The 14,176-nt window shown below is 36.8% G+C and overlaps 1 protein-coding gene across 1 annotated transcript in view; it reads left to right on the plus strand.

Annotated features, from left to right (window-relative positions):
• The window catches only part of LOC104387563 (partitioning defective 3 homolog B-like), a gene marked incomplete at its 3' end in the record, with an annotated part of 181,676 nt that overhangs the window by 80,873 nt on the left and 86,627 nt on the right, over window positions 1–14,176 (plus strand). Inside the window, exon 2 of the mRNA XM_009996336.1 lies at window positions 8,064–8,235. Within this exon, the coding sequence (XP_009994638.1) occupies window positions 8,064–8,235 (172 nt within the window). The remainder of the gene's footprint in view (window positions 1–8,063; window positions 8,236–14,176) is intronic.

Consider the following 14,176-nt stretch of genomic DNA (forward strand, 5'->3'; position numbering starts at 1 on the left):
TCTTTCCATTCCCCCAGAAAGAGCAGGGGCTTGAGCTGGGTCTGGTCTCTATTTTTTTAGGCATGCTGCTTCTCTTACTATGTTGTATTTTCCCTGTATCCTTGTAAAGTTTTGAAAGCCAAGGCTACCAGTGTTTGTACTGTGTGCAGGATTCTGTTCTTGGTTACTTTTTGACAGTACCAAGAGAAATCTGAGTAATAAGGGTAGGAGAAGTGTCAGGTGGTCTTTGGGAAGATTCTTTTGTGTATGTAATTTTGGCATGTAGGTAAACAAGATGAGCTAATCACCATAGCTTTTATGCAATGTATCTGTAATTTGTTTTCATATGTAGGTGTGAAGGAAGACTGCCATATGGTGTTTTTCCTTGACAGCCTTTATTTTAAGTTAAAGGAATTCCAAGGCAAACTATTATGCAAGAGTACAATTTCAAATACTTATCAGTGTATAGCAGAAGAGAATACCTTGGAAGAACATTGAGGAAAGGCTATAGAGCTCCAGGAAAGCTTTAAATTGAAAAATCAAATAATGCTACCATTCATTTTTGAGGTACCCTAATTACTTTAGCTCTGTGTAGGTTGCACTGTTACCAGTCTTTGATCTTTTAACCATTTGAACAGGAGTCTTTCATAAGTAATATATAAAATCTGATTTAACATTAATGAGTTGTGGAGTTCTGAGACAATGTCTGTAGTGGATTTATGAGGTTTTTTTGTTTGACATATGGTACGCTTTACTCTTGATCTTTTTGCCTCTGTCTAAAGTGTTCTTGTCCCCTTGTGGGTCCAAGTTAAAAGTGTAACCTGTGCCCATAGAATATTTTCTATTAGGAAGGTAAAGTCCTTGGGAAATCAGCAGAAATATTCTTGCTGTTATGTTTCAGACTTTATAACACCTGTGTGCACAGCTCTCTAGTGTGCTGTCATGGGATCACATACACAGTATATCTTGGTTAAAGGAGACAGATAACCTCACTACTGCAAGACTGCAAGTACAGTCTGGTAGTCTAAGAAGATATTAATGTAGTAATGTTTTTACAGAAATTTACTTTGTGTGGTTCACAGAGCTGAAGCACCTGGAAGATGGAGAGTGGCTTTTCTTCTGTGTGTAGCAAGTTGTAGTACCTTTGTAAAGGACCAGTAGAAACTAGTGATTGGAGAAAGAGGAAAGTCAGGCCACAGTAGCCTTGAAGTAGGTGTCACATTTTGAACTAAAGATGGCCTGGTAAACTTGTTTTTATGTTATGCTGGTGCTTGAGTGTCTTTAGATGGCTGGAGTAAAGAACTGACCTTGCCAAACACAAGGTCTTACAGAAAGAAAGAAAAAGAAGGAAAGAAAAAAAAAAAAAGGGAAAGCTCCTTTTCCCCTTTTTTAATTAGCCATATGGAGGGTACTGTCAATTGCAGCCTTTCTCCATCTGTGTGGTAGTTTGCAGGTGTTAGCACCTGGGGAGAGCTAAGTTCTGATGTTTTATGTTTTTGTAATTTTTAATATTCTATTTTGAAGTTGGCTATATTCTGTTATCTGAGTGTCATACATAAAAAGACACACAACGTTTCTCTCTGTTACCAATTGTGGAGAACAGCCTGTGACACCAATGTGTAAGGATAAGTAAAAAATTAATCCTAAAGATCCCAAACTGAGGCTTCAGAGAACAAGGTGATGTGATGCTGTGTTAAAGGTAATTTTCTGCTGTAGTTTGAACCATTGCTTCTCCTAATGTTACAAAGTTTGATTAAATAAACACCAAGCTATCCATTCACCTCTCCTGGCAGCTCCTTGTTAAGATGTGACTGTTTTGTGTGAAAAGTCTTTACTAATTGACCCAAAAAAGGGAGAACTTTTTTGCCATATCATTTTAGTAACTAATAATCACTCCCACAGGAGCACTGGCTCTCAGAAGTGTAGATATGGTTAAAAAGCCACAGTTTTTTTTTCCTAAATGAATATTTGAAGTCATAGGGAGCATCTGAACAGGGAACAAATATCTTGAAGAAACCGACAATTTTTAATGCCTTTTGTTGTCCATAGTGAGAGAGGAATGTAAATAAAGCTTTGAATGTGAAAAAAATTACAAGGAAAAGTTTCCATCTAACTTGAATGAAAAATTTAATACAAGTTGAGCATTTAATTCCTTTTTGTGCTTTTGATTATAACATCCCAGCTGTTGAAAATTGCATCTTTTCAATCACATAGTGATTCTAGCCTATGACTGAGAACTTTTCTTACTGATTCTATCCTGACAGTAATTGAAAGCTGATTAATTTAATTGCAAGCAAGCTTTTATTTTGCCATTTCTTCCTTAGTACCTTGTGTGGATGCCTGCTGTTTGGGGTCAGAAAGGAAATAGCAGTGTCTATTTTCTAATTCAGTATGCAAAAGCTAGTAAAGTACACAGATTTTAACCTTATTAACAGTAATCTAGTTGTCAAAAGTGTAGTTTGAAGAAAGAAATAATTATGAAACATTTTATTTAAAATGGTATGTAGGGCAATGGAAAGTCAGCTGTTTTTGGTTTAACAGACAAGTGCCTTAAAGTAAGAACTGTAAAGTTCTGAGTTTTGTTCAAAGGTGAGAATATTTTGGGGTTTTTTTTGAGATTCTGAAACTCTACAAAATTGTTTATATTTAATTGACCTTAATTAGCAAGCACTAATACAAAACTGTTGCAATTTCAATTTGGAAGGACTTCTTTTGCTGCTTCTTATGTGTATGGTGTACACCCCAGCAGAGGGTGAAGCGTGGCTGCAGTGGATGAGTGAGCTGTGTTCTCCAGCATTGTGCTGTGCTGCAGGCTTAAGGATTAGAGTGCAACTAGTTTGGGAAGGACTGAGGATGCCTGGAAAGTTTCGTGTTTCACCTATGAGCAGGTGTAGGGGAACATTTTGTCCTGTGAGGATTTTTAAAGGCAACATTGCATCAGTTTTTGTATGCAACTGGCCAGTGATTCTCTGGGGTAAAAGTTGTTGATGGTTTGTACTTGGTCCCTTTCAGTCAGTAACATCATTGTCCACTATTGGTGTTTACCCACCTTTTTGTTTATGGGGGTTGATCTCAGTCAGATCCATGTGTCTTGCTCAGTGTGTCTGGGGATGTAGTCGCTTCATTTTTACATAACTTTGTTTTAATTTTCTTCACAGTTTGCAATTGAATTATCAGGAAAATATTGAAAGAGCTGTGTCACAGGACACTGTACAAAGTTAAAATTTGCCTTCATTGCCTTCTAATGAATTTTCCCCTTATGATCAACACAAATGCTAGTAAAATAGCACTGTTGTTAATGCTGCCTTATGTTGTGACTACATCAAGTAGGGAGGAGTTCAGTAATAAAAAATGACAGATAAGTACTAAGTTTTGATAATTTATTGATTATCTAGGTAACTGACAGGTTGTTAACAAAGATTACAGCAATACAGGGGTTAACTACCTATATAGAAGTACATAGACATCTTTTATAGTAAATACTCATGTTCCTTAATAACCTTTTTAAAAAAAGGAGATGCTTAAGTAGAGCAAATGTACAAAAACTGTGACAGAGTACTAGCATAACTGTTACATTTACATCATCTATGGTAATATTTTGATATGTTAAAAGAAAAAAAAGTAAATCAGCTGACCTACAGAAACTCCAAATATTTATAAATAGTCACCTGGAAAAGAGAAAAGTAGTGTTGCAAACAATATTGTTGTTTTCATGATACATTTCCAGGGGATTCCTTAATGTGTCCTGAATTTCTTTTCTATCAGAAGAGATTTGCAGTCTGTTTCAGTTAAAGAATCTTCCATACTAGAAATAAGAAGCCAGTTACTGTAATTTTTTTTTAATAATTAATTTACGTAAACTGAATTATAATCCCTTTGAAAGGCCAAAGCTGGTATTTTAAATGCATAGATTGATTAGCAGTGTATTTGTAATGTTATGATTGCCACTAATAAGGTGCTCCTGCAACTGCAATCCTGAGGACTTCTCTCCTGAATAAACATTTTAAAAGACAAATAGCTCTTTATTTCATTGGTGAGGAAAGAAGTTGCATCTTTGCTACTTCCACATGCAGCACTGGAAGTATCTCCTTTCCACACTATCTAAAAAATGGGAGTTTAACTCAAGATCATGTTACTTCATTAATGATGTGTTCCATACTGTGAAGAAATACACTTTCATTGGTTTTTGAATCTGTCAAAGTAGTATCAAGGTATGGACTGGGGAACCACAGGCTTTTTTTTTTGCTGAAGTCACTGGGGAAGTGACAGCAGTAAGAATCTTCTCCGCTTTCAGACAGGTGTGAGGTCCACGTGGTTTAGCTCTGAGAAATCCTGTGGCCATTTGTCAGGCTGTATCACAGGTGTTTTCCTGCTGTCAGCTTGCACCTGTGTCCTGCCCACTGCAGCATGGAGCATGGAAATGCCATACTGGTGTGGATAAGGTGGGAACTGGGAAGGGGGTGTTGGTGGGAGGTGTCTTTCTCCTGACTCTACTGTGAGACTTGGGAGGAGAGGAGCCAGTGTGAGTGTCCCCATCTGATGAGCCTTCTCGAGGGGTGATGGGAGTGGAATTAATACAATCTTCACAGCATTTGAAATCCTTCCATATAATTAAGCAGGTGAAGACCTGGGGGGCTTATCCACTTTCGGGCACTGTCACTTCTGGATGTCAATTTGCCCTCATTTCTGGCTAGTTATTGAGGCAATTGTTTGACTTGTGAACTGTTGCTTTGAGGAAGTGCCATGATACTTTAATGTATGTGAGCCCGCCAGAGTGGCAGTGCTGGGCCAGACTGCTGCTCTGGTCACTGCTGGTGGCCAGTGGGTAACACTTGAAGAAAGCATATAGAAAGAAGGTAATTATAACATCAGTGTTCTCCTGCTTTACCTTTCTGTTTTTTTACTATTACATGTTTTGGGGGCGTCTGCGTCTGAGGCAATACTTGCATGTTTCCATTCATCAGTTCTTGTTGGTCTTTTCCTTTAGTTTGTCTAATTATTTTTTTATTATTATTCTTTTTAGCCAATCCTTACTCTTGGCCTCTGCAACATCCTGGGGCAGTAAACATTGAGTATTACGATATAATGTAGCATGGGGAAACTGAGCTTAGTCCAGCTGAGGCATTTGCTTGTTTATTCCAACCAAGTCACAGCTGAGCTCGATTAACTCTATTCTACTTTGCAAATGCTCAACTGAATTTTATATCCTATTATTCTCTAAAGTGCTTTCAGTGCCATGGTCCTACATGATCTCAAATTTCTTCCTCATTAGTAAGATTCTTTCTTAGAAATTGTTTCTACAGCAAAAGTGAGATTGAAAAAGCAAGTCTTTTGGTGGGCAACAGTTGTGGAACTTCTTGATTCATGACTGGATTCCTTAAAAACATTAACATGATTAGTCATTTTAGAAACAAACATACTATAGGGGTTTTTTTTCTTGGTGTTGGAGAAAATTGCCATGGTCTGTTGATGTCTGGTTCTAAGGCAGCCTTTTCGGTTCTATGTAGTTGCGGGACATAGTGATGGACTGGCGATGAGTGCAGTATGAACCCCTGCATAGTTTCCCTGCAATGCAGGAATAAGGTACAAAGAAAGTTGTCTTTGTTACTGGAATGAATCTTTCCTATATGCTTTGGACAAATAAAAAACAAATTGTATGTTGTAAGAGCTATTTGTGCAGCCATGGAAAGGAAACAGGCTCCACATGGAAAATAAGAGCAAGTTTTCTACCTAATTATTTAAGGGGTTTTGTGTGTCTCTCAAACATGCATTGGTAAATGTGAGCTGACACATTTCTAGCAACCAAATTATAAATGAGTGGAAGACCTGAAAACGTCAATTTCTTCTTCAGAACCACTTAAGGATTTTTCTTTTCTTTTCCCTCTCATACATTCATATCTTCCGTTAGGCAAATGTGTTCCTTTAAATGTGTGTCTCTTTGTTTCAGTATACTACATATCATAGGATATAATTTTTTATACATGTCTTGAAAGTGTCAGAGGAGATTTGATGTACCAATATTTTATACAAAGAGTGTGTACCTAAAAACAACAGAGAGAGAAAAAGTGGTAAATCAATCCTTTAAACTTGCTTCTGTGTTTATCTTGACATTGTCTAACCAATCGTGTGTGTGGTCCTTTTCAGCGTTAGCTATGAAAATCTTTAGAGTAGTCTTGGGAAGTTCAGAAAAAGTGAAATAAATTAACACCTTGAGATGAAGTGTTTTGTACAATGCTTATTAGACAAAGTGCCATTGCAGGCACGAGAACTATGCTACATCAGGTTGTGGGGCAGGAAAAGTGTTTTAAACTGTTGCTTTTATCCCTTCTTCTCTTGGTAAGGGCTTTGGGGTGTTAAGTGTCCTCCTCATCAAGACCAGCAAGACTTCTGATTTGTTCAGATTCATTGGGAATTAATAGTTTTGTTTGTTTTTTCCAGAACAGTAATACAGTTAACTGTTTTCCTGGAAACCACATGTACCCAAGTCACTTGTTGATGAAGCTGTATATGCATTATCTGATCACTTATTATTAGGAATCACTGTATTATTAGGAACCAAAAGGAAGATCCTTGTGAAGGGCTAGATTAGATGAGGGGGAAAAAAAATAAAAAAAAATAATTCTCTGGGGTTTTTAAAAATAATTTTCGTGTCAACATTAATGTGAGTTTGGACAGCAGGCTTTACAGTCAGTTACTGCATAACCTTGAACGTCCTGTGTGCCTGAAATTCTGGAATAGTCAGTGACTGAGGGAGAGTTTTCAGAAGCAAAGGGTCTGGTGTAACCTTGTGGGTCAGAATGGGAGATGATAGATACATGGTGGGTAGAGAAGTGTGTGTGTACGTATACTGAGCTGGACCAAGAAACTTTCATCCTTACAGAGGTGGTTTGATTTGGGGAAACTCCGTACCTTCTTGCTGTGCTACATATATCTTTTCCTTGAAATGTAATTATTATGTACTTAAAAATAAAATAAGTATCTGCTTGCTCAGTACAGTTTCTGTGGTTGTGTTACCATTGTGCAGTTTGCCAGCCAGTAGAATTAAATTTTTTTGTAGTAACATCCTAAACCCCCAGGAATTAAATGCTATTCTGTGTTCTTAAGCACGCTCAGCCTTAAATATTTTGGAACAATGTAAAATGCTCACTCATGGTAGCATGCTGACAGAATGAATGATAGCTGTATTCAGACATGCATACAGAAAAGCATGTCAGCACAGTGAAATGCTGAAGACTATACTGAAGTTACATTGAAGCAAATGTATTTAAACACAAAATTATGTACTTTCCTGAATCTTTATTGTTAGTTGTTCTGAAAGAACATTATTATTTTTGTAGTCCCAGTGTTGTCCCAAAAGTTGGGTCTGCCACCCTATGTTCCAGAAGCTAATCCACACACAGAGTTATTTCCTTTAATATCCAGTTGTACACAGAGCAGGGAGCAGGGTGGTATTCCACAAAGCAAGCTCGGTTTCCCAAAATATAAGGGCTACTTCTATAACCAAAAATGTGAGAAAGAAATTTGTCTCTAACATTATTCTATTGCTAACACACGATTGGTCAACTAATCCCTTGCTTCCATTTGGAGTGGCAATGCTCAAGAATTTCACTATGCCTGCTCAAAGAGTAAGGGGTTTATTGTTAATAGAGGTCCCTCTAGCCTGTGGGTGTGAATTTTAGTATGCTAACAGCTCATTAATATATTCATATGGTGATTTCAATGACTCAATTTTTTTCCCCTCCCAGTGCTCAAAGCTGTAACCAAGATAAGTTGTGGGGAGTGCTCCTTTCCATCCCTTTCCTCTGTTTTGCAGGTGTCCTGCAGGCCTCTCAAGACAACTACTTGGGGTGTGTTCTTATCTAACTGAAATCTGGTTTTGTCTAGTTCTCAGTGCTTCACTGTTATCTAGGCCCTGTTTTTATTCTGTTTGTCACTTTCTCCTTTATGTGATTTTTCCCAAATGTGATTTTTCCCCCAAATTTACTGATTTCAATTAGTAACTGACATCACTAGTAAAGTCTAAGTTTTGCTTTTTTTTTTTTTTACTTTGAATATACAAATGATATTATCTTATTTTTTCATAGCTGATTGCTGTTTATGATGAACAAGAAACTCACCATAAGACTGATGGCACCAATGGCAATTTGACAGACAGAAACAGCCCGGACTCTTTTGAAACAGAGGTAGCGGCTCAGCTGGCTGCCTTTCAGCCAATTGGTGGGGAGATTGAAGTAACTCCTTCTGCCCTTAAAATAGGTATGTATATCCTGCATAGGTGTGGTTTTTTTGGGTTTTTTTTTGTTTTGGTTTGGTTTTTTGTTTGGTTTTTTTTTTTCACCAATGTATAGTGCTTTTTTATTTCCTTTTGCTTTTCTGAGTATGTCTGTATTTGGATTTTAGGTTATTAAAGAATTTTTTTAACACCCCATTGCTTGCCTGGCAATTTAGTGAGGACAATTGTAATGTCATAACTTGGGCTTTTGAATAGTTGGTGTTGAAGACTGCACCTGAGCATGGCAAATTTGCACCTGAGTCTTGTGTCCTGTTGCATGTTATGCCCATTTGTACAGCTGGGGTCACTTTTTTCTCCTTTTTTTGACTTGGTAGGTTGCTAATCATGCTTCATTGTAATCTTCTGAGAGTGGAAGAAATTAAACCAATGCAAAGTATTTTCAAATAACAAAGTCATAGAAAAACAACAACCCAGCATTTTTGTTGAGGAACCTGAGTCCAATGAGTGTAAAACTCCTGTGTACGAATACTCATGCTGATTTTCTGAGCTAGTGCCCCCATTTTGCGGGTGGCAGGTAGGAGGAGATGCTGGTTGCAAATGGTTCAGTTCATTGCCTTTGGGGAAGTTACACCCTTTGGCTATCTGACTTTCAGGTGTGCAAATTGTGATTAGGAGAGGCTTCTGCTTAATTCCCTCCTTTATCAGATTGTACTATGTGAAGTGCTGCAACTCTGGTCCCCTGGGTTGTTTCAGTGTGCGTGGAAGGCCAAGAGTTCAGACACTGGTGTCCAATTATAAAGAACTAGTCTTGTATGCTGAACATAAAGCAGTTTGAAATACTTTCTTGGATTGAGAGCAGGCTAAGCTGTCATCTCAATATAGAAGCTTTCAAAAACAGGTTGAAGGTGAATACTCTTACTGTCTGCCTTTAAAGCAGTAGTACATTGACAGCATTTAGCAAATTAATAATGCTCAGGAGAGGAATCTCTGTTCCACCAGAGCTCATAATCCAATTCACCCCATATTTGTGAGTACTGCTGGCAGACTCCTAACAGCATGCAATAGAATTTCTGAGCGGAAGTGGGTGGGGTAAGGATAGAAATGCCACCTTTAGTTGTGCTACTCTGCAGGCTGATTATGGCTTCAGATGTTGAATGTTTGCTTCTCTGTTTATCTTAAGTAAATTCTTAAAGGAAAAGGCTGATTAGCAAAAGCAAAAAGCTAAATAAAGCTCACTGGATGAGGTTGTGTACTTTAACTTCTGACAAAAGTTTTTTATGTCCAATATTAAAATTCAAGCTGCATGAAAATTTTTAAATTCAAATTTCTGTGTTAATGGTCCACCTCTGTTTTTATTCCATAATACAGAAAAATCTCTAACTATATTTAATGATGCAAAGTAATTTCTCATACTTAAAACTCTTGGGGAAAAGACTTATTCTTGTATAAGTTGTATGTTTTTGAGCTGTGTTTTTTGGTAAGGATGAAGTATGGAAACATTTGTGGCAAGAGGTCCAATGGTTGAACTTTATTTCATATTTTTAAATAACACAGTGCAAACACATTTTAGCATGTTTCAGAAAGTAGAGATTGTTCTTCATATACTTCTGAGGCATATTTTTTTTAAAAAATAAAAGTCAATTAAAGTGGTTTGTTTAGCATACTGTTGTACATTACTTGAGGGTTGGAGAAAACAGTATTTCAGCCACACAGAATTTTACATAGAACAGTTAAATGCTAGAGTTCTTGAGCTCACCAGTAAGCTGCCATGTAGTTCAGTTTTCATAATGTTTATAGAATCCTTCTACTGTAAAGGACTTGGAAATATAACCTGAGAAGAGCAGCCACTTAGGGTTCTAGTTTGTTTTCAGTGCAATACTAATACATGTTTGCAGTTAATATGGCTGCTTGCCTCTTAAAATAGAGAACATAAATATAATGGGTTTGTCTCAAGGGTTCCCTTTCAGATTGCTTTATTTTACAAGGTAAATTAATTTTGTTTTTTTACCTGCCAGTCCTACAAACGCAGTCTGAACTCTGATTTTTTTTTTTTTCATTTTACATCATGGATTCAAGTTCTTAGACTTAATTTTGGCCTTTATCTTTCCTGTACAGGTTCCCAAACATTAAATTATGTCTTTATTTCCACTAGAGGCAATTTGAAAAGTAAATGAAGAAATAGAAGGATGTTTTGGTTGCATCAATATCATTGATACATGAAGCACAGTTTTCTGGCTCTCTAATCACTGAATTGATTCATGCTTGCTGGCAGAAATAAACAATAATACTTTTAAAAAGGTGTTTTTACTTGAGGAACAAGGATGTGATTAAATATGTGCATGGCACGTGAGTGTTGCTTTCCATTGCAGAGCTGTGTTTTGGGAACTGTTGTGTTCTTACACATTTGCAGAATGCTGTTAGGGATGAAATGCAGGGAATCCACTGATAAGTTGTTGTGGAACAATTTTGCCTGTTAATTTCTATTTGGTGTTTTGTATTCTATGAAACCAGATCCACAATTTCGTGTGGAAATTATGTCCATTCAGTGATCTGCTCAGAGAATACTTAGAGCTTGATGCTTAATAAGTACATTAAACTAATCACTGTTCTCGAACTTGAGAGAATCAGCACTGATTTTAGAATAGACACTTGAAATAACTGCTTTCAAAGTTTTTTCTTTTTAATGAATTGCGTATTTGATCCAGTTACTTCTTTCAGGTTTTGTGGCTGATGCTCTTCACAATACTTACCAGCCTGACCGTCTGAAGTAGTAGTTTTTCCACTATGTCGTTAGTTACTCATATGTTGGCCTTTGTCACCTGTAACTTTGAAAGTGAGCCATTAGCACAGAAAAGCAATCTTAGATTTGTCTTGAAAGCTAAAAGTACTTTATATCTTATATTGTTTCCACGTAATGTATGTTAATTTTTGGCTGTCCAACTCCTGCGCCATTCTCCTGCATGGCATAAAGGTTTTCTGTGTTAGGCATCACTTTTGAAATTTGTATGACCTTAAAAGACAATTTAGCTATTTGATTTGAGCCAGACCATGACTGACAACTAATTGTTTTCCCATTATTTTCAGAAGACCATGATGCTCTCTGGGATTAGATGTAATCTCTCACAATGTTTCATTTCTGGTCTGTCATGTTCTTGCATCTCCTTTGGTCTGAGCTTCCATAATCAGATAACATTATTTTGAAAGGACAAATTGTGATACCATAATATTTCTTTAAAATTGGTATACTAAAGTCATGTAAGAAACACTTATTCCCTTTATTCTGCACAGGTGGTGGATTTTGCTTTCTAATTGAATGTGGTTTAGATGAATGGAGTTTATCTAGTCACTGTTGTTGATAATTTGTCTTTATAGCAGCAAAATGTGTTGGATTTTTGGCAAATTGAGTGTGAGTATATCTGATGCTATAACTAGTACACTAACAAGAGTTTGGAATTATGAAACATCTGGACATTCCTGTAAGTACCTTGAAAATAGTAGAGTACTTATTGGGTGAATTAGCACTCTTTTCTGTTGCCTTTGGTTTTGGATGTGTGCATTCATTGGTTGTTTTGGGGTTTTTTCAGTATGTCATCTCCTAATATTTCTCTTTGACCAGAGATGGTAGCTGAGAAGACTTTGCAGAGGACAGACTTACCTCTGCAGACCTTGTTGGCTGGTTGCCTTTATTCCCAGTTGCAAACCACTCTTTTGTTGCTGATGATTAAGTAGTCATTCTCCCATCTTAAAGATAGATTTGCTGGGGTTGCACAGACATTCGTGTGTAGTGTGTTAAGATTTTGAGAGAGCCCATGATGGTTTATGTGTATTAGGGATACTAACAGGATGTACAAATAGATCCATCTGGTTTTTTTAGTACGTGCTTGTTTATTGTTAGAATTATTGAAAGTGAACTAGCAGAGTTGTCTTCCCTAGTAGAGTGGTAAACCACAATTTTATGTTAGCAACTAGTAGGCTACGTGTAAATTGAAGTGATCTTCCTAAAATATTTTCAAAATGTTTTGGTTTGTGTGTTTTCTGACTTCAAGCTAGAGGTTTTTAAAAAGTCTTTTCCAAATAAATGGTTATCCACCAGTCATATTCTGCTCGTGAAACTGGTGCATGCAGATGATTGCTAACCTCCTGTCCAGTGAAAGGGTGCTTCTTCATAGGCTACTAGCCTGTAAGAAATGCTTTATGTGGTTGTTAGCTTCAACTGCATCTAGCAATTCCTGCAGAGTATGAGACATAGTTGCTTCAGAAATATTCGTGTGTGTCATTACAATTTTTTCAAATATGTAACATGCCATTACATTACTTTGTGTTTTGTAGGAGAGTTTTCAGTTTATTATCATAGAATCCTAGGGGTTGGAAGGGACCTCGAAAGATCATCTAGTCCACCTTATTATAAGGCTTTTCCATTACACTAGCTGAATTGTCTTGAGTTTTTAACATACATAGTTCTGTTGACCCTCATAAGTCGTCTGATAATTTTCTGTGCAACCATAAGGTTGCTACTGTCCCTTCTGTATACCTTCTACACCTAAGAGTTTAGTGTTTTATTCCAGTGGTTTTCTCTGATAGGAAAGTCCTTTACATGATAGGTAGTGGAAAAGGATAGAGGCAGTAAGAAGTTTAGCCTTTTGATTTTCTTTTGTGGTGTCAGTTTGTTTGTTCCTCTTCAGTCAATATGGGCAGGGAAGAGTACACTAATTTAATTTTGGAGGATCTTTTTTATGGACATAACAGTTGGAGCTGGAAAAGCCTTCACAACTGACCCAGTGTTTTGGGTTTTTTTGGAAATTGTGTTTCAGATTCCTGAAGCTGAGTAGAATCATTATGGGAAAGAGATAGAATTAAGTTACTCTGACTGTTGACTAATAGAATAAAATATAGTTTCTTAATAAATTGATACCTTTATTAGTTTTTAGTTGAAGTTGGTTTGCTAAAGAAATAATTGCTTATAGCCATTACTGATAGCAGGTTATAAAATTATCTTGCAAGACAGGAGTTTAACTCCTCCCTTTGGAAGCTTTCACTGCTAAGTAGGGCAGCTGTCTTGCTGTTCTCACTTGAAAGGTCTTGCTTTGGTATTTCAAAATTTGCATGCCTTTCTTTTATAGCAAATCTCTGAGAAGATTATTTTCTTCTCTTATATCTACATATATACATCCATACCATCTGAACAACGTTCTTTCTAGGCAGGTTGTCCAGACAAGCCAATAACATTACTAGCCTAGAAAGTTTTTTTTTTACATTTTGATGCAGTCATTGTTGTGATCATGTCTTTTTACCATTTGAGAAAGGTTTCTTGCAATCTTATGCAATTTCCTTAGCTGTGTTTCAGGGACTTCAGCTAGAGAATTTACTTAATCAATATATTCCTGTGTTTTGGGGCTTCCTTTAGCTTAAATCATACTTTAATATGGGGCTGTTAAAAACACTCATTTAGTTTGAATGGCCCTGTGTGTTTGGGCTGCAGAGTCAGTCAACAGAGATGCTTCCATTGGCAGTGTCTTAGTCTCAAGTCCAAGGGAATTGAAGGCAAGATTTATTTTAGGAGTTTTTGGAAGTTCCTCCCTTGATAGGGCTTAAATTATTAACTCTGGGGTGCAGATGTTGTCTGTTTTCAGAGCTTGGAAAGGCTTTCTTCTGTTTCTCATCTGCCTTGAAGTGGAAGTATAGTAAGTAGGCCTGGGAGCATTTTAAATGACATATTTGATCTGTCCTCTTTCAAGTTGATGTTGAGATAATGTAGATATATACTTTTAAATATAGAAGAAACCACATGATTATTGATTTTTTTGGAAGTTGTAAAAAAAGATATGAACTGAAAGTATTCATTTGATAACCAAAATGTTGCTAATGGCTTCTACACAGCATACATTGTCTGTCAGAGTAAGTAGGAAAGACACTTTTTCTTACATAAAAACTATCCTGTTCAGCTTAATCTGGCAATGCCAGTTT

This window comes from Chaetura pelagica, unplaced genomic scaffold (genome assembly GCF_000747805.2).
Source record: "Chaetura pelagica isolate M959 unplaced genomic scaffold, ChaPel_1.0 scaffold3, whole genome shotgun sequence".
Taxonomy (NCBI): domain Eukaryota; kingdom Metazoa; phylum Chordata; class Aves; order Apodiformes; family Apodidae; genus Chaetura; species Chaetura pelagica.